A 19,888-nucleotide genomic window follows, 5' to 3' on the forward strand; every position below is an offset into this window, starting at 1 on the left:
GAGACTTGAGTCTCTTTTTGTCTTTTAAATCTCTTTTATAAGCCCATTCCCAGTTTATATGAAAAAAGGTTCTGGAAATTTCACTTCTCTTCTTTGGGTATGCTCAGATATTATTTTTTTTTGAGCATCAAACAGAAGGTCATTTCAAAATTACTTGTGAAAATATAGCTAGTTTATATATATAATGTATACTGATATATATATATATATCTCAGCGTTTCATTGGTTTACGAGTTCTCTGAAGTAGCTAGTTTAAACCATTTACATTTATAAACTCAGTTCTCTTTTATAGACTTAAGCTGGATAAAAACGTCGTGTAATTTTGTTACCACAAAGACGTGAAATAAATAGTTGTGTAAATTACTTTTTATAGGTGCTCAACACACCTTTTATAATATGAATTTATATTCAGGTCAAAGTTTATAAATCTGTCTTCAATAATAATAGAAATCTTACGGACTTCTAACTTGTTCCAATGTTTTCATAAATACTTTGATAAACTATTTGAAGTTAGTATTCAGTGCAGGAGGACAGCATATGGAAGGAAATGCACTTTAAAAGCCTGGTTCTAGGGATACTTTCTTTTTTTAAATAAAGATTTAAAACCTGAAAGAATTTGAATGGGCGCATTCAAAGTGAGGTAGGTGTAGCACTAATGAGTAATGGATTGTACTGCTTCTAGAAGAAACTTGCCATGTAATGGAGGAGATTTTTAACGTTCTTTTGTGAGCTCCTTCTCAGTCACAGATGCTGGGTGGATGGATAGTGCTGATTCACTGGTATAGAAGACGTGCTGTCTCCACCTAAGTATAACTACAGTTGACTTTTATAGGAAGGCCGTGCAAATGCCTTAAAACTTGCTAAAGACTGCAGATTTTCAACCAGGCTGTTTGCCATTGTCTTTAACTCAATACCGCAGAAAACTGATTATTTTGATTTCATTTGATGGTGTTTTAATGTTTACTGTTAAGGCTTATATGCAATACCTTGAATTTCTGCTCGAAGTAATCATGCTGAAATAAATTTTCCTTTTTTTGTTCCTCTTCAGGCTTTTGCACAATTTGATGCTGAAGGAGATGGCACTGTGGATGTGGAGAATATGCTGGAGGCTCTCAAGAATTCTAGTGGAGCTAATCTTCAAGGGGAGCTGAGCCATGTCATCAGGCAGCTGCAAGCTTGTTCCCTTGTTCCAGGTGAGAACAGAGTGGCACAAAAATGTTTTCCCAAATCCTGCCTCTATATAAGGAATGCTGCTTCAATAAACTGCTTTAATAGTGTTTCTTGTCCTAATCTTGTCAAACCTCTAGTCCGAGCTGTTCTTGCCTCCCTAGTATCAGACAAGTGAAATTGTAAATTAAAAATGTCCTATAAATACATCCAGCTGACTTACTTTCATAAGTAACCATTATTTTCTTCTCTGTGTGACTGAGGAGCTTCTTGTCCTTGTTTAGTTTTATCTTGCAGACAGAAAACAGTTTCTTGCAAAATTCTGGGGAGTACTTAACTAATGCAGTAATAGTCTTGTACTTGCTAGCTGGAAGAATAAATCCTCCACTGAGTCTGTGAGGTGATGAGTCATGTACTTTATCATTATATTGTTATGTAGCTTTTGGAATCCTGCTAAAACATATTTCACGTTTGATAGCATATATTCTGGAAAGCGTCAGTTTCCAGAATTTGAATTCTGGGATAAGTATCAGTTACTGTCTTTCCTTCCAAGCTTTTAATGCTAAGTGGCTAAAGGGGATTTGCCTTAGAGGATCAGACAAGAAGTGTTAGAACTGGCTGATAAGGAAGTCAGCGGAGAGTACTTACGGGGTATTATTTGATACATCTAAATATGCTGTGATTCAGAATACCACCGGTAAGAAGCTGAAATTTCTTACGTAGGTGGTAGAAAACATTAGGCACCTCTTTGGGAATAATCCATAGTGCCAAAATCCACTAGTGCCTAGTGTAGCTCAAGGTGAGTGATGTGAATACAGCACCTCTTCAGCCAAGCAGCATGTTTCAAGGTAAGGGTTTAGGACTTTTGGGACAGAAAAGTAAGTATAAAACTAAGATTTTGGGTGATTGTTTTGAACCCTTTCAGACATTTCAATTAACTGGCAAGTTATTTACAGTCCTGCTGTAGAGGTTGCAAACTTGAGCTACTGCATATGGTGGAATATGGTTCCAGTATCAGCTCTCATGCTTCATTTGAATTTACAGGGTAGTAAGAGGTAAAGGGGAAAAATGATGACCTGATTGCTGAAAGGTCAAGCCAGATGTTGCAACAAAAGTGGAAATAATATCTCTTTCTAGGTTTCATTGATATATTTTCTGAATCAAAAGAGCGCCTTGGTCTTCATGCATCAATGATATTGAGATTCTTGCACCGGAATCGAATTTCTAGTACTGCCATCCCATACCCGGTGTTGGAGTACTTCAACAATATCTGTACTATGCGGTCGTCTGTGTTGAAGGATTCTTTAGATCGACTTCTCCTAAAAGAGAGAGGTATGTAACATTTTCTCTTTTTTTCCAGAATGGTAGTGTAACCATAGCTTGAAGAAGAGATTGCAGATACATTAACAAGTTTTATTTACTGTTAAATCTTTAACAGGCATGACTTCATGTTTTTATGAAGTTGATTTGCACACTTCTTATTTTTTTTATTTACATTTTTGAGGCTCATAAATTAATTTCCTAACTGCCTAGCATTCCGAGTAACACACTTGGGTGTTTCTCCTCTTTTTGGTGACCTGTTTCAGAATGGCAATTGCTAATTTGTGTTATTCTTTATCCAGTCAAATATCTCTACTAGTTGCAGGAAACAGTTTCCATATGGAGATGAATGTTTTCTGAAGCTGACTGTTCAGTATTAAAGTAACTGTTCTGGGGTGGCAGTAGTGAAACTTTTGTTATATTTCAGATGAGACTTTCTTGGTGGTTTCCCTAGAGGAAGAGATCCTTTTCTTCCTCTTGAAGCTTGATTTCATGGTATTTTCAGATCTCTGCGCTTTTCTTGAAACAGATCAAGTCATCTTGGGGAAACAGTCTGCTTTGTCCTTTCCCTAGAATAGCTGGATTAAGGTTTTCTCCATCATAAGTTACTTTTTTCTCTCATCTTTTTGGATTTTGGCATAAAAATAAAAAGTGCTGATGAGACCAGAAAGGAAATGAGGAGATAGAGATGGAACTAGAAATAAAGTTGGTATTTTCATACTGCAAGTGGTAAATTAGGACTATTGCGTTTTCATCTGAAGTAAAAGTTTTCTGTCTTTTATTTTCTGTCAGAAACACTTCTCCAGGAGCTCCGTCCTATGCCACCAAGTCAATTCATATGATATTATAATAAAAGTATAATGATTCTTGAAAACAAGGAAAATAAGAATGTTAGGAGTGATTTCTTTTATTTTTTTTTTTTTTTTCAGAATACCCCAGTGACTTGAATGGCAATCAGGAGCTGGACAAACTGAAGTCTGTCACAAAGTGCTATACTCACATAGAAACCTCATCCAATTCCGCTGATATTGACAAGATGACAAATGGAGAAACAACGTCCTTCTGGCAGTCAGATGGGAGCGCTCGCTCGCACTGGATACGGTGAGTGTCGCAGCAATGTCCAGCTGAGTTTTGTAGGTCTCACAGCAGGAGTGTAACTGGAAAAAATCTGAGAATTACTGAGTGACAGATGAATCTATTTGGAAACATGTCATGGATTTCTGCATAAAGTTTAAAGGCCTAATGAAGCCTTTAAAGGCCAAGCATCTTCCATGCTGATGCACATGGTTGTTTAGCTAAACTTTCCAACCCATATTACTGTGGTTAGTGCTTGAACGGAAGTGCTTTGACACCAGCTAGACAGTTACTGCTCCTTGAAACAGAAATATTTAGTGATTCTTTGGTCTAGGTGTTGTTTTTTTTTTTTTTTTTTTTTTTTTTTTTAGATTTAAAAACAAAACAAAACAATTTTGTCCATTATTAACACTACACTTTTATTCCTGAGGAATTAATTCTCAGTTGAAAAGCTCAACAATAGAAAATTATACGGTCTGTCTATCAGAGGTGATGGTCTTTTAAGCCAACAACAAGTTTTCTAACACCTATACCACGATACAGGGTTGGTAATGCCTATGAAGCATTAGATAACTCCCAGTGGATTTATTTATGTTTGCAAAAGTGGAAACTGGGTGGGGCTCTGCTTAAAGTGAAGCGATTGATTTGTCTTTTTCAAAAAATGTTTTTTCTTTGCTTTGCAGTTTAAAGATGAAACCAGATGTTGTTTTGAGACATCTGTCCATTGCAGTGGCAGCTAATGACCAGAGCTACATGCCACAGCAAGTTACAGTGGCAGTGGGAAGGAATGCCAGCAGTCTCCAGGAGGTCCGAGATGTTCACATTCCAAGCAATATCACTGGCTACGTAACACTGTTGGAAAACGCTAACATTAGTCAGATGTGTGAGTCAATAAAGATACCATTGGTGTATTGTTTCGTTGCTTTTTTGAAGGTGAAAGTTTGGGTAGGTTACAGAATGATGTGTTGAAATGTCGATCATTAGAGCAGAAGCTCTTGGCCTTACCCTTGAGTCAGAGAAATTGTTTTAACTGTAGTTTAATTTCTTGCCTGTAAGAGAGTCTTCTGAGCCTTTGTCGCGTTGTCTGTAACTCAGGTTAAGGGTTAAAGAGCTAAAATGATTAAAACATGTTTTTAGCCTCTCAGTTTGAAGCCATCAGGCAATGTTAAAATATCTTTGCTTGCAGAGTGAAAGCTGTTAGATAATAGTATCGAGCAAAAAATTGTATCTGGGAGGCTATTTTTTGTACCAAAAGTCTGAAGAGTTGGTTAGGCGGTTCTCGTAAAGCAGTTTATATGCTAAGGACTTCTAAGTAGTGTTATTTTTAAGTCTGTTAGATCTGCGATTGCTATCTTGTAATCACTCAGAGGAGAGCTGCTCCTTCCTAAGACCTTTCTGAAGCTTCAGAATCTTTGTGCCTTCAGCTCAAATAGATACTTTTCCCAAAGACAAACTTTCAGGGCCACAGAAGCAGGCAACAGGGATGTTGTTCCTCAAAAGTAACTAAGAGAATGTTACCTTTGCGAAATGGTCAAAAACTTATGTGAATGTTTTAATGTAATTTAATGGTTTGCATTTAGGCTTTACTCTTTCCTTACCTTCCCCAGCCCCTCCTGACCCAAGACACTTCCTATGTATGTAGGTAAAAAGGTATGATTAGTAGTGGTGAAATAATCTGTAATAATTTTCCACTTTGAGTTTTTTTTTTTTTTACTACTTTTTTCCTAATTTGTAGCAGTATAATATGTAATGGATCACATAAGCAATTTCAGAGGCTGAATTTTCCAAATCACAGTGTGCATGGTTAAGAAGCATACAAGTGCTAGTTGCCCATATGTGGGAGTACTCTTGTATGTCTGCTGCTATTTTTCTCTGAGGTTTTGCAGTATTTGTGGTTTTAAATATCTGGATTCTTCTACATCTAATCCAACAGAAGCAACGGAAAAAAAAAAATAAATCTGCTTTCTGTTTTGACAGATGTACAGATAAACATCAAGCGTTGCCTTAGTGATGGATGCGACACTAGAATCCATGGACTCAGGGCGATTGGTTATCAAAGAGTTAAGAAGGTGGGCGTCTCAGTCTGCGATGCTTCGGCTATCTGGTACTGGTCTCTGCTGACCTCTCTGGTAACAGCTTCCATGGAAACAAATCCAGCATTTGTTCACACTATCTTACAAAATACTCAGTAAGTACCAAACTTCATAGTTGGATTTTTTTTTCCACTACTTCCAGCTTTTGTAAACTAATCTACCTTGTGTAACTGGTTTCCACTCCCTCCATTAAGGTATTTAAATGTCTTTTTAGCTACCACATTGTTTAAATTTTTATATTTCACCTTCACATACCAGAACAATTCTCATATCTGTTGTAACTAATCTAGTTGTTAAACCATGACTGAATGGCTTTGACTTGTAATGTTTTCAAGAAGCCTAGAATTAGATTTCTCTTTGTTAATTTCATTGATTATAACTATTGCACAACTTCCACTTACGAACGGAGCTTGATTTAGCCCATTTTTCGGCATTTTTTGCCTGCGTAATGCCTTGTCATTCATTACATGGGAATACAGTGGTGTGTATGCAATATCTCTGCGGATGCTTGCTTGTGGTGATTGGCTGTTTTCTCTGTAACATTTCCTTGTTTGACTGCCAAACAGTTCTGCCTGATGACTTGAAGGATTGGAATCCTAATAACATCGCTACACACCCACGTTGACTTTTATAGAGCTTAGTTAGTGTGATACCTCTGCGTTTAAGAGCACCGCTGTCATTAGCTAATGAATACTGCAGGCTGAAGTCCATTAATGCTATCTTTAATTTCTGTCATCTATTCAAAGTCTTTAGAGTGTAGGTGACTTTGTATGTGTTCATGTCTGCTCGAGGAATGTTCATAGCTACTTTACTGTAGTTCATAGTTCCTACATAGTTTGCATTTACTGAAACTGAAGGCCTTCAGTTTTGCTACAGTGTAGGTATTTGTTAGCTCAGAATTTATGTTATGTTTCTAATAAGGCCTAAAAACAGTTTTAAAAGAGAAATCTTGGCAAAAATATAAGCATTCAGGAATTGGAAATTCAGTGTTTGGAGTTATAAAGTCCCAGACCAAACTTTGTTGTTGGATAGAATGTCTTTGATATAATCAACTAGAATTCCTATTTCCTATTTTCAGGGGTTATTAAATTACCTTAGAAAATCAAACAAAAAATCACATTGAAATTGGTCTGAATGAATTTAAAATCAATTTTCCCCCTTGTTAATGGGCTCTTGCTCAGTTCTGGAACTATTTAAAATAAGGTAGTGTTTACACATTAAGTTATTTCTAATTCTGTCATAGATTTAATTCAAAACACCTTGATTTATTTCTCATTAAATGTGAGATTAAGACTACCTAACAATCACTGAAATTTCCCTACCTTCAACACAACACTGTTTTTAACTTTTGAGAAGATTATCTGTGTAAATAGATTCTTTCTTCATTCAGAAGCTATTTGTAGAGACCCACTTGTAAAAAGTGTAAAGATTTAAATGTCTAATTGTAGAAGTCTATTTTCTTTGATTGAAGTTACATTCCATCCTTTTTTCTAGGAAAGCACTGCAACACATGCCACCTCTGTCCCTAACGCCAGGCTCTACAGATTTTTCAAGCTTCTTATCTCCAAATGTTTTGCAAGAAGTAGACAGCTTCCTTATAAGAATAACAAGGTAAGATTGTGTTAATGTATTTTGATACAGTGGAAAAGGGTTTAGAAGAATTTGTATAGCAAATGTATCTTGTTTGTTACTTACCTGCTCTTTATTTTACTATCTTGAAAACTTTAAAGGCATTAAGAAACAGGTACCTTAGATTTCCTGTGTGAGCGTTGGTTGTCTTCTTTTAAAAGCAGTGTCTGCTCCACTGTATTTGGCTTGAAATGTTGTGTGCTAATGTAATTTAATATTAAGATGGTGTGCAATGGCTTAAATGGGGCTAGAGGAGCTTTGATCAACGAAAAGAAATTTCAACTCCTAGTAATTTCAAAGGTCAAAGACTAGTTTTGATTGTGTGGTGCTGTACTGTGATGGAGCACCGAAGGCAATGACAGCAGGCCAAGCTGGGACTACTGTAATACGAAAAAGAAAACTGAGCTGGTATAACTGTTGTTTTTTGTTTGTTTGTTTGTTTAAGAAAAAAATATCCTCAAGTCCTCAGAGCCTGGCTGCTAATACTAAAGGGAATAAAGATTGTGCCAATATTACTGTGTTACTGCTGTTTGAAGAAACCACTCTTTCACAGAGACTGTTGCAAAGCCCAGTCCAAGAACCTAGTGTCCATCCATGCAGGCAGTTCAGGCTGTGTTTGCTAGTCATGATGTTGTCTGGGAAATGTTGGAGCATCCAGATGGCCAAATTCAGGTCATAGGTTCCCTGCTGGGAACTGGGTCTGCACAGAACAGGATGCTTTATTCCTCTGCAGAACTCTCTCTAAAATACCCAATATTTATTATAGCAACTGTAACAAGCCACGCAGCTACTAGGTTTGATAATTTGGTGGTTTAATGACATCAGCAATTAGGTTACCACAGAAGAAACAGATATCCCATATTAAAATTGTACTTGATGCGCTTGTCCTGAGTTTTCTTTTCATATTGTTTTGTTTTTGTTCCACTTCCCCTCTTTTCTTTCCTCTTCCCAGTTGCTGTACTACTCCAGAGGTTGAACTTACACTCTTGGCCTTTGCCTTAGCCAGGGGGAGTGTTGCTAAAGTGATAAGTTCGCTTTGTACAATCACCGATCATCTGGACACTCCATACAAGGCTTCATCGCTTATCGCTTCTATGGCAACAGTTAGACAGAACCTGCTGTATAAATACGGTAACTGAATAATTGTTGTTTTTTTTTACTGTGTGTATGTAAGACAATAGCTTTCACAGTTGGTTTACTTGTTGTTTTGCTGGGGTTTAAAGTGATATTAGACTTACAAGGTAATGACTGTTACCGAGAAGATAGAGCTTGTGCAATTGAACTGCCCTAGGAGTTTGTGATTAGATAAGCTTTCTGTGATCCACGAATTGAACCGGGTGGCATGATCTTGAGGAAGAAGACATGAACTTTGTAGGCAGTGAGCCCTTTATCAAGACAGTGGCAGTGTTTCTATAGTGTTAAAACATCAGATGCCATTTTCTTTTTGTTCTTCCACTAACACACTTAATTTTTTGTATGTTTAGCCTCAGTAAATGGTCTCTCTTGCAGACACATACACAAATGTAAAATATTTTAAATATAATGCTGTTAACATCTATTTACAGTTCTTTTGTTTTTACTTTTATAAATTAATCTGAGTATTTGTCATAACTGTAGAGCCACAAATGCTCTGGCGTAAGGCAGCAGGATTTTGCTGTATAGACTGTGCTTGTTTGATAAGTCTGTATTTTCAGGTATCAGTTCCTGAGATTATCATTAGTATCTCATGAAGGATTTTCCCCTTTGTTTGCCTTTTAGTACCTTTTGTCAGGATTTTTTGGCTTGTGCCTAAGAGTACATTAATTATTTTACAATTATAGTATCAGTATTTGCTTTCAAAATTTTTGAAAATCATTTTGTTTTTCCTGTAGTAGCTGCTGCTTTTTGCAAGGCAAGAGTGGTGTGTCATGTGTAGTATCATGTAGAATTCCAAACACTTGAAGGACCAATAGTTGTCATGATTTTCCTTCTTCTGTACATATCTAAAGCTCTAACTATAGTAATCTAACATGACTTCTTATACATAAGGTTTTTTCTACTTTTTCTGTCTGACAGTGGTAAAAAGCTCATAGTATTGCAATATTTTCAGTTGCTCTTTGTATGAAGAACTTAAATCAGGCAAATAAGCTATATATTTTATGAATTTGAGAAACCTTGTTTTTCTTGTTTAGGAAAACCATTACGACTAACTTTGCAAGCATGCGATGTAAAGGGAAAAGAAGACAAATCAGGGCCTGAAAACCTCCTTGTAGAGCCATGGACTGGGGATGGTAAGAGCCTGGACTTGAAATCCAGAACATTCAACCATACACAAAGGCTGTTAACAAGGCTGTGGAGCTATTGCATATATATATTTGGCAATACTCAATAGTTTTATGATATGGAAACAAACAAACAAAAAACGATGTGAAAATTCTGTTTTACAACAAGGTGAATCTCTCAGGAACCAGTTTATTGTCAAAACAACAAAAGGATATGATCTAGGGGAGAATTAGTGATACTTCGCGTGAAAGTAAGCAATAAACTGTCACATACAAAATTACACTATAGCACATTTTGTGGCTTGAAGTCATGAATCATTCACTGATGGTTTCCCAAATATTGATGGAGAACTATGGTGGAAATCACTGAGATTTTCACTGACTGTGCATACCTATTAATTCTTCGCTAAAGCCTATCTTTGTTAACAGAATGTTTTTATGTACTGGACACAACCTAAAGAAAGAGAGTTGTGTTTCTTGACCTTATGTGAACTGAAATGTCACATAATCTTTCTGAAAGAAAAACCCTGTATATCAGCTTGTACAGTGCTACTTATAAATGAAAGCTATCATGACAGAAAATCAGGCATGTTCTAAATATTTATTTTACCCCTTTGTATACTTTGGCATATTATTTATTTTTTTAGTTATTTTGTGGTTTGTTTCTGGTGTTTTGTAGGTCAGTTTGAAGAACAGTGAGTTGTATCAGTAAGCAGAACCACAAGCTAAAGTAATATTTGGGTGTTACTAATAACCTTTAATGGGTAACACTCAGAAAGTAGCTGCAAATACTGCAGTCCCAAGAGATACACTGCTTGAGAGACCTATGTATGCTCTGTGGGAGTGTATACTAACATGATACATTTTTTTTTACTTGTCTTTCACTGTGTTATTTGGAAACATGTCCTAATGAGCTACAGAATTTCACTAGAAACACATCTTGTTCTTGTTTCCCCCTTATGAGTCCACCATCTTGGTGTTCTCTTTCAAATGTTTTGCCCTAGCAGTCCCTCCAGCCTCTTTCTGTTTCCACTGCTGCTTTAGGTTTTCTTACTGAAACCGGGAAGACCAGAGCAAGTATCATTCTTTCTACTGGCACTGAATCTTCATTTCAAGTGACACAGATTAGAATAAAGGTATGTAGTTTCTCTATGTTTTTCAAGGAGAAGGCTCTCTCTTTTCTCTTTTCATTTTGGTAGAGTTGAATTTGATTTTTTTTTTCTTTTGTATCAACTAAATTTTAAATTCATCATGAAACAGTGGTATTTTGGGGTTTTACTTTTGTGTAAATCACAGGGATCTGAAGAAAACAGAGATCTAAAATTGCTTCAGAGTGCCACAAGCATGCAGTCAAGACATTTATTTTCTTGCTTTTGTCTATGTCTTGTACTATACTCAAGTTATTAAGGTGTAGAGTATTAATTTATTTGTAAGATCATATACATAGTATTTAAAGTAATTTTTCAACTCTGAATTGCAGAGTTTCAAGATATAGTATGTGAGTTCAGATTAAATGAAGGGTTTCTCAAATTCTTTTCAAAGACATCAGTGTAATTTGAACACTCAGTGCAATTTTATCTGGTTTGAAAACAAGATCTTGTGATTAAATCTTGTGGCCAGGAGAAATCTTCAGTGAGATTTCTGCAGCTGAATTTATTTATTTAAGGCAAAGAAATAATTGAATTCCTGGAATAAGAACGCATATTTTAATGTACAAGGGAATCAAATAAGAATGGAATTCTGGCAATTAAATTCAAACTGGAGCCATAGAGGCAACTGAACTGTTGCAAAGCAGTGCAGGGATATTGGGATACAATTCTTTTTTTTTTTCTTTTTTTTTTTTTCAATTTTAAGTATACAAAAATTAGAATGAGCATTAGTATACAAATTCAGAATTAGTATACAAAAATTAGAATGAAAATTAATATTTGGAAGTGTAGTTATTGTTAGGTTATTAGCAGAGTGATAATTGTAGCAAACATTAATCATGCACATGATCCAATGGATTACAAAAGCTTCCATAACACTTCTCCAAACTGTTTTATTTCCTTCTTTAGGTTAAAAAGTGTTATTCCAGTTTTCAGTTATTCTAGTTATATCAGTTTTGTTAGTACTTAGTTGCTTACTGTAACTTTTTTTTTTTCTGTGAAAACACCACCTTCTTTTGTTGTAATTTTTATGTATGTTTCTCTATATTTGTTCTTTTAGGTTCGAAGAGGTGCTATTGGAGCCCAATGTGGGCTGGTGTTTGCTTACAATAGTGCTTCAGAAAAGTTCCATGCAGAGGAACACTTCAAAAGATTTGAAAGCTATGACAAATGGAAGCTACAGGAATTCAAACAATTTTTAAAAAACAGGTAAAGGGGCACTTTTCCTAATGAAGGGAATATAAATGCTATATGAGGTCATTTTGCAATGGCATTTGAGCTACTGAGAATTGCTCCAAATGACTTAAAAATGATGCATGTGTCATTTAATGGTTACCTGTTTGATTTTAATGAGCCTTTGATGTGTTTGATGTGTTTGAGGAAATATATACGTAGGTGTTGATTTCAACTTCTTGATTTAAAAACCTATTTAGAAAAAGATGTAACAAAACAAACACTCTGCTTACAGTGCAGATCTCTGATAATTTATAGAAAGATGTATTTTAATTAGTTTTATTAAGTTACTTTATCAGAATTGTTGCTTAGGAGTGAGGGGAGGTTAGGGACCATGACTATGAAGACTTTGTTCATTGTAATACACAAACTGGAGCACATATAAGGTATGCAAAAGTTTCTCTTCCCTCTCTGTCGTCTTTACAACCATAACGTGTTAAAAATATTTTGGCAGCATATCCAGCTTTGCAGCAGTTTCTTTTCTTTACAAAGTTTATGTTCTTCTATACGTAGAAGCAGCTGTTCATGCGATGATTTGGGAGATGATGATCCTGTTGGCTGGTTTGAAGTGGAAGAAGAGTGGGATGAAGTGGATGTCAAAATGCAACAATGCATAGTTTCCCAGGTAAGAAATGATGAAAATCCATTAGCCCAGTCACAGTGAGCAGAGGCTCATTGCTGTGCTCTGTTGTTATGCCAATTGAAATAAACATAACTTTTTTGTGCAAGCAGAACTCTTCTGGGTAGGAGTCAATTGGCTTCTAGCTGAAAGGATGATTTGACTTTTGTTCTGTGTTACATTCTTTTTCTCTGCATGTACACATATATAGTTGTAGTTAAATGGTACTTCAGGTTTAGAGTTAACGCAAAATTATGTGATTATGCACAGATCAGTGGTTTTATGAGTGGATATTTCTAAGGATGATGTGGTTGTTGCTTTATTCTAGTATCTTTATATTCTGTTTTTATATTTTAAATATATATGACTTTTATATTTATACAGATAGATACGCATTTAGTTAACTAGATATCTAGTTGAAATTTATAGTATCTTAATTGCATAGTTACAAATTTTATTCTTCTAGAGGCAGATTCTTCAACCCTTGTTTTAAGGGACAAATAATTAGTAAGCAGTTCAATGAGTTAGATTGAATACCTTGAGGAATGTGGGACTTCCCTGTTTCAAGAGTGGCAGAAAATGGGTTTCAATTTATAATGTTTAAGTAGGAAGCTTTGATTTTCAGTTGCATTTATCTTGTTTCTGGCATAAGCTGTTGAATAGTTCCCCTGAAGTTTTTTGGACTCTGAAAATTAGCAGAAGTGGTTGTGGGACTTCTCAGAAACCATCATTGCTTGTTAAAGCATTCAGCTGTTGTCTATGTAACCATTAACCCCTTAGACTTTTGAGTCAGTGGAGTTAGTAAATACCTTTGGATGACAACACTTGCTCTTCCTTTCAGCTTTACGTTTTGTATCTTAATGTGGATGGATTGAATAAAACTGTTTTAGATATTACATGCTGATGCTCTACTTGCTTTTAAATGCAGATAACGTTTTTTTCTACCTGCAAAAATGCTGTAACTATAGAGCCAAAAAACAGAGTATACAGAATGAAGGGAACTGATAATTAATTAACTAACTTTGCAGATACATGCAGAGGTCACAGAACCAGTACTGGGACTTTCCGAGAGTCCAAGTTTAGCCTGAATCTTGAGCTCATTATTTTGAACTTCTGGGAGTGGTAGGCAGGGAACACGGCATGCTTGTCTCTCTCCCAAACCTGCAGTCTCCTCACACATGTGCTCCCATGTCTTGTAAAAGCCAAGTTTAGAGTAACTTTTAAAACCCACTCTTGTGCTGTGTTTTATGTTCCTTTAGTACTTAATGATAAAGTTCCTCTGCACAAGACAAGACACAGCAGAAAGGCTCGGAGTTCAGGGCCTGAATGTTCTTGGGTATCTTCGGCCTATGCGAGAGGAGCCCAACAGGAGCATGAACTGCTTGCAGTGCAGAAAAACTAGTGATGATACAGTGTGTGGCACAACTCTTCTCCTGAAGACACTTCATTTCATCCAGCAGCTTGCACAAGACCTGGTATTTTCACTTCTGTTCTGTTTAAGCCTGTATTTTCCATGCTAAAAGTAATAAAACTATGCTGATAGTAACTGTGAGTGGACGAAGCAAAGTCTTACAAGTGAGTAGTAATAATTATTAGAACCATGCTGTGGAAAAAAAAAGTGCTTTCTGGAAAAAGGCACTCTGTTATGGTTGCTGAAGTTGATTGGCAATATGCTCACCTTGGGTTCTGGAGAGAGTTAAGAACTATTTTTCAGCATCAATGCTGAAATATCAGTGCTAGGTGAAGTAGATGCAAGAGAAGGACACTGCACAGTCTATTAGTGTAACTATTTCTGAAGCAAGTATGGAAAAGGTATAGTCACAGAATGGCTTGGGTTGGAAAGGACCTTAAAAATCATCTAGTTCAAACCCTCATATGTAGGGAGGTAGCTAAGCAAGTTGTATAGATTAAAACATGTTCTCCTTCTTTCAAATAACATCAGTGTCCAAGGTGAGATCTATGTAGTTAAGAGGTATATCAGTGCTGGTATGCACTGATTTATGTCAGCATTGATGTACCCTACTTCAAGGATACATGTCAAAATCATGTTTTTGTTCATATCAAGCATGATTCAGTGACTTTTCAACTTAGATTCTGAGTCCTGAGTGGTCTTATTTTGTCTATTACTTAATCTTAGTTAAATTAAAAGAGGTAGGGGTTGTAAAGACTCTTAATGGGGTGGCGCAGGATAGGGATGTTGTACTAGACATCTGGAAAGAGGAGACAGTCCCTGTTAGTAGCTCTGTAAAGGGAAAGATTTCAGCCAAAGTCACCAGAATATTTTTGATGGTGAGAGAACTTATACTGGAACTCATGTGAGATGCAAATTTATAGCAAGCTAGGCTGCTTTAAATCTAGTGCTTAGATAACTATTTTTTGTGAATTTGTTCTGTTCAGAGTTAACTTTCCTATCCTGCATTTTCTTTGTCTTTTTTAAGGTTCATCAGAAGGAGAGTGGATTAAAATACAAGTCATTTTTAGATTTCACAGGCCTTGACCTGCAGCTGTTCTGGAATTTTTACAATAAACTTCAACAAAAGTAAGTTGCATCTTTACTGTGTGGGGAAGCACTAATCTGTGTGTGCATGTGTAAGTAAAGTATGCTTAGTTGTGTTGCAGCAGGTTGGTTTTTTTCCTAAAGTGCATCACTTACATAAATAACATTTTCCTCCTTCTGCCATATGGGTTTTTAACTATGATGTTGTAGAGAAGCTTGAGATGTAGATTTAGCTGTTAGCAACACTTTTTTTTTTTGGCTATGCTGTCAGCATTTTTTTTATCTATCTGAGATAGTAAATCTCATAGCATTATTTATTTGCTATATAAGAGCTTCTCCTTTCTACTTTTTGCTTCTGTCTGTTTTCTGTGTTCTTACAGCCCAAGGGAAGAATGCATCTTTGCTCAAACGTTGCTGTTGCAGCTGCTCCAGAGCTGCTTCTCTGTACTTACTGGAGACAATAAAATTGCTAAACCTCAAGAAACTTCTCAGAACAAAACACCTGGTCACACAGAAGCTGCAGAAGAGCTTTACAGACATCTCTGTGAAGGTAATGTATATTGAATGTATTAACCGTTTTGTCTGTTCTGTTTTGCAAGTGTGTTACAGTAGGTAGAATTTGGGAAAATCTATTTATTTCTAAAGATTAAGCCAGTCACTCTATTCCTTTGTTTCTTCTTCAGGTCAGTGTGTACTAATTAGTCTATCACAATGAAACATCTCTTGGCGTTTTTATAGGCTTTATGACAACTTATGGCTTGGAAGCAGCTGCAATAGGAAACTTCTTTTGAACCTGTCACCTGCTCAAACCAGCAGGGAATGTGATCCTTTAACTGAATGAAGTTCAATCAGTTCACATATTTCATGTATATAAAAATACAGGCTCTTAGGAGGAGCCTGTAATGTGTACACAAACATGAAAGAATCTGGAGCCAGTGAAGAGAATTGCAATTACGCATTAGATTTGGCTGGAAACAGGATTTTACCCTCTTTATTGAAGTATAATTTTTTTGTTAATTAGCTGACAGTCTCCTGAAAAGTAAGCTGGAGATAAACCAGTTTATACAGAATCTGTCACATTTTGAAAGCTTTATTAGCTTTGATAGTTGTCAAGCCGTAATGTTCCTTGAATTAATTTATTCAGTGAATAAATATATCCTTAGAGAAATCTTTCTTGCTAAAAGTCAAAACGTTTTCCCCCATTTTTGGTGTATAATATGGGACTGCAAAGACTTGAAGTTGTAACAATTACACATTTAATTCAATTGTGCCTCTAACGTATTATGTATTGATTTGAACTTACCATTTTGTTTTCTTTTTGTATGAGCAGTGGTGGATATGGGGGACAGTAACCTCATGCCAGTGAAAATGCTAAAACAGGAAGTTAAGAACACCTTACTCAGTGGAGCAGCAATCTTTTTCCCCGACAGACAGACCAGGCGAAACCAGCTCTTCACCATGATGGTAAACCATTAAGTGAGAAATTGATTGTTTAGTACCTGCTTTCTTTATGCAGAAAACATCAAATCTGAGTTCTTGTTGTCAAATATTGTATGCTTTGTCTGGTTCAAGTAACATGTTCTTTGTCTCTTTTTACCACCCCATCCCCCTGTAGCTTATCTAAAGAAAGAAAAGCTATACTTGCCTTTTTGATACCAAAAATGAATAGCAAAGCTCAGAAATTATAATTCTTTCTCATAGACAAGGGAAACAGAACATATCATAAAAATAAATGTTTTTCATTTTCTAGAAAAACATCACAGAGCAAGAACATAAGCAATCTGTACATCTTGCCTTCAGATCCTTGTGTACCCACTTCAGGTAAGGGGGTTTGAAATTGAAAATATTTATCTGATACCCCTCATCTGTTAATAAATTTATTTTTAATCCTTTTTATAAATGTAATTCAATTGGAAGACAGTTCTGCACAATAGTCAACTGATTTGCTTTAGACAATACTGCCAGTTAGGATATTTATTAACGGAATAGCGATATAAAATATTCAAGGATTACCATTGGTGCTGAAATCACAGTATGCTGCTCAAAGGCTTTTGCTAGGCTATCTTTCAAGTTTTTAAGTGACTATTTGCATTGTTTGTCCCTCTTGATGGTTGGTATTGCTTTAATCAGTTTGGATTCATCAGAACCCAGTCGCTTTTAATAGTAATGATACAATAGAATCTCTACAGGTTTATCCTTGTCACAAGGATAGTTACATTTATATTTTGGAACTATGCTACCTGATTTTGGTTAGTAAGAAGGTCTTTGTTTTGTAGTGATCAAGATCCAGGTGGACTCTTACTGCTACCAGAGAAGGGAGTTTCCGCAGATTTTGACATAAGTGAAGTGCTGTCAGTCATGGAAACCCTTCTGCTAGTGGCAGCAAGAGAGGTAAGTGTCTTTGCATTATTCCTCTTACTGCTTCTTTGCTGTGATTTTTGTCTGAAAACACAAGCTTGCATGCCTTAGATGTGTGCTTAAAGAAACTAGTTTTCCAAAATGTCCCTCTGGATGAAGCTGTTAATATCTGCTAAGGGCCATAGGGCTAGGTCTTCCAAATGACTGAAATATTTTCCTTCAAGTATTAAAATTTTGTAATAGAAGGGCAAGTAATGTATGGGGTAAGGTGTTTTGTTTCTGTTTTTTGGGGCTTTTATGTTTGTTTTTTTTCCTGTAGCATTTAAGAAAATCTATGGCACCCTATCAACACTAGGAAACAGAAGTAGTCATTCCATATTGAGAGGTTAGATTTGGTCGTGCCTCTAAGGGAGGTGTAAATGGAGGAGGGTCATTTACATATGCAGAAAAATGTGCTGAGAACATCGAGTGATTCACATGTATCTGTTCCTACTTAAAATTGTGATTTATCAAAACAAAATACATTACTTGCCTCATGAAGTTATATGGTTTCATGATGTTATATGCAGTTTGTCAGTTGCATTTCATCTTTTATGTGGGAAGAGTGGGCTGATTATGTCCGTCACAGTTTACCTAGTTCTACAATGTGTCATTCTGCAGCAGAAGAAAATATTCGTTTGTTATATTTATTTTTCAGTGTGAAATGATGATGCTGGATGTTGCACAGCAAGAGAGTGGTACAGTCCTGTCTTCCTTATTCTGGTCTGTTCAAGGTAGCCTCCTTTCATGGTGCTACCTGCAACTTAAGGGAAGTGATAATTCAGCCAAGGATCTTGCTGTAGAAATACTTAAAAACTGTAAGTGCTGGGACCAAATACAGAATTAAATGTGGTACAATATGTGACTTTATGATCTGATTTAATTAACAGCAGTATAATAAAGGTTCACCAGCAGTTGCCTGGCATATCAAGCAACTTAGAATTTTATCTGTACTGATAATTTTAAGTTGGAAGAATATTCAGAAAACATATCAGTAAGGTTAGGGGTTTTACAATTGAAAGAAAAAATGCAATTACAGAATATCATTTGAACATTTTGGCTTTTTTATATGTCCCTTATTTTGATAGATTCCTGTTGTGGTAGTATGTTTTAACCTAGATGTTTGTGATAGCAAGAAAAAAGGAACTTACTTATAACGGATGTTCTGCAACAGCATCTCAACAGCATCTTTTAAAATTACGTTTATTTTTCTTAATGCAGCAGTACGGTACTGAATAGTTAATTTGGCCAAGTATTTAATAGAGAAGTGGTACTTGGAATTTTATGTAAAGTCACTTCTTATTTATGTTATTTTTGTATAAATAAGTTCATTGTTTCTCTGTATTGCCTTTAAAAATGTTGTAAGGTTATAGTTAATATTTATTAGTGTTATTTTTCTTAGTTTTGAAGAGGGGCTGGTTACACAAAGATTCTATCATCATTTTTGGAGTGCTTGATTTAAGTTCTGGTCATTCTTCTTTTTCTTAAGTTAGTGGATGAGTGTGAGTTGTTTCCATGATAGAAATATCACAGAAAAGGTCTCTGAACTTTCTCCCAAGTGTCAGTTTTTTGGGGCAGCGGATGCCTTCCCTGTTGTCTTTCCTGTTCTGCACATCACCGTGCACTTTAAATAGTGTTCAGTAAAGCAGGTTGTGGTAACAAATCTCTACAGGTTTATCCACCATCCTTAAGGTGGCTATTAAGTTGGTTTTTGTTTCTCTTTAGATGTAGGCCAGTTCCTGTCAAATATGAGAAGGATTCTGCAGTCACTTTTATCCCAATATAGTGGCAAAACAATAGTAGAAAAAATAAGTAACTCTGTCTTCGCAATGGCAACTCGTCAGCTGGTAAGCGATCAGTGGCATTTTGTACTACACCCAGGTTACATGGCTACGTGTGTGTTTTAACAAGAACTGTGTTTTTCCCCTAGGTCATCTTCTTGTTGGATTTTTGCACTTTAGACATTCCGTATTGTACTCTGCTAAAAGGATTCAGCACTCTGGTAGAACCACTGAAAAACCTTTGTAGTGAGCCTCATAAGGTAACTAAAGATACAGGCAGACAGTTCTGAATTCTGTATTTCATGTTCTGGTTGTGCTTTGTGAGCATCTACTCCCTCCAAATTTTATTAATGCTTTTGAGTATTCTGCTTGACTGGAACTCTGGTCAATTCTTCTGGGCATTCTAAAAGTGATTTTTAATGCTTATTAATAATATGTGTGCATAAATGCTGTTTAATTGTACCATAAAATTTTGCAGTGCATTGCAAAACGCAATAAAGCACTTGTAAGTACAGTGAAACAAAAGGAAAATTGCAAGAAAGACATAGGAAAATCAGATGAGTTTCTCAAAAAGCTATTACTGAGCATTTTGAAAGGAACTGGAAAGCTTTCACAAGTAATGGGATGTGCAGTGATATATTGAGTAAAGAACTGGAAATACCTCTCTTT

At 35.9% G+C, this 19,888-nt stretch overlaps 1 protein-coding gene across 1 annotated transcript in view; it reads left to right on the forward strand.

Moving 5' to 3' along the window:
• Positions 1-19,888, forward strand: part of ZZEF1 (zinc finger ZZ-type and EF-hand domain containing 1) — a gene marked incomplete at its 5' end in the record, with an annotated part of 57,701 nt that overhangs the window by 3,466 nt on the left and 34,347 nt on the right. The window contains 20 exons of the mRNA XM_032201201.1: positions 1,049-1,193; positions 2,305-2,499; positions 3,417-3,588; positions 4,245-4,444; positions 5,539-5,749; positions 7,149-7,265; positions 8,236-8,414; positions 9,455-9,553; positions 10,589-10,680; positions 11,753-11,901; positions 12,439-12,550; positions 13,804-14,019; positions 14,983-15,083; positions 15,422-15,591; positions 16,372-16,505; positions 16,792-16,862; positions 17,318-17,432; positions 18,097-18,256; positions 19,164-19,285; positions 19,369-19,479. Coding sequence (XP_032057092.1) covers positions 1,049-1,193; positions 2,305-2,499; positions 3,417-3,588; positions 4,245-4,444; positions 5,539-5,749; positions 7,149-7,265; positions 8,236-8,414; positions 9,455-9,553; positions 10,589-10,680; positions 11,753-11,901; positions 12,439-12,550; positions 13,804-14,019; positions 14,983-15,083; positions 15,422-15,591; positions 16,372-16,505; positions 16,792-16,862; positions 17,318-17,432; positions 18,097-18,256; positions 19,164-19,285; positions 19,369-19,479 — 2,871 coding nt within the window. The remainder of the gene's footprint in view (positions 1-1,048; positions 1,194-2,304; positions 2,500-3,416; positions 3,589-4,244; positions 4,445-5,538; positions 5,750-7,148; positions 7,266-8,235; positions 8,415-9,454; positions 9,554-10,588; positions 10,681-11,752; positions 11,902-12,438; positions 12,551-13,803; positions 14,020-14,982; positions 15,084-15,421; positions 15,592-16,371; positions 16,506-16,791; positions 16,863-17,317; positions 17,433-18,096; positions 18,257-19,163; positions 19,286-19,368; positions 19,480-19,888) is intronic.

Source organism: Aythya fuligula, chromosome 20 (assembly GCF_009819795.1).
Source record: "Aythya fuligula isolate bAytFul2 chromosome 20, bAytFul2.pri, whole genome shotgun sequence".
Taxonomy (NCBI): domain Eukaryota; kingdom Metazoa; phylum Chordata; class Aves; order Anseriformes; family Anatidae; genus Aythya; species Aythya fuligula.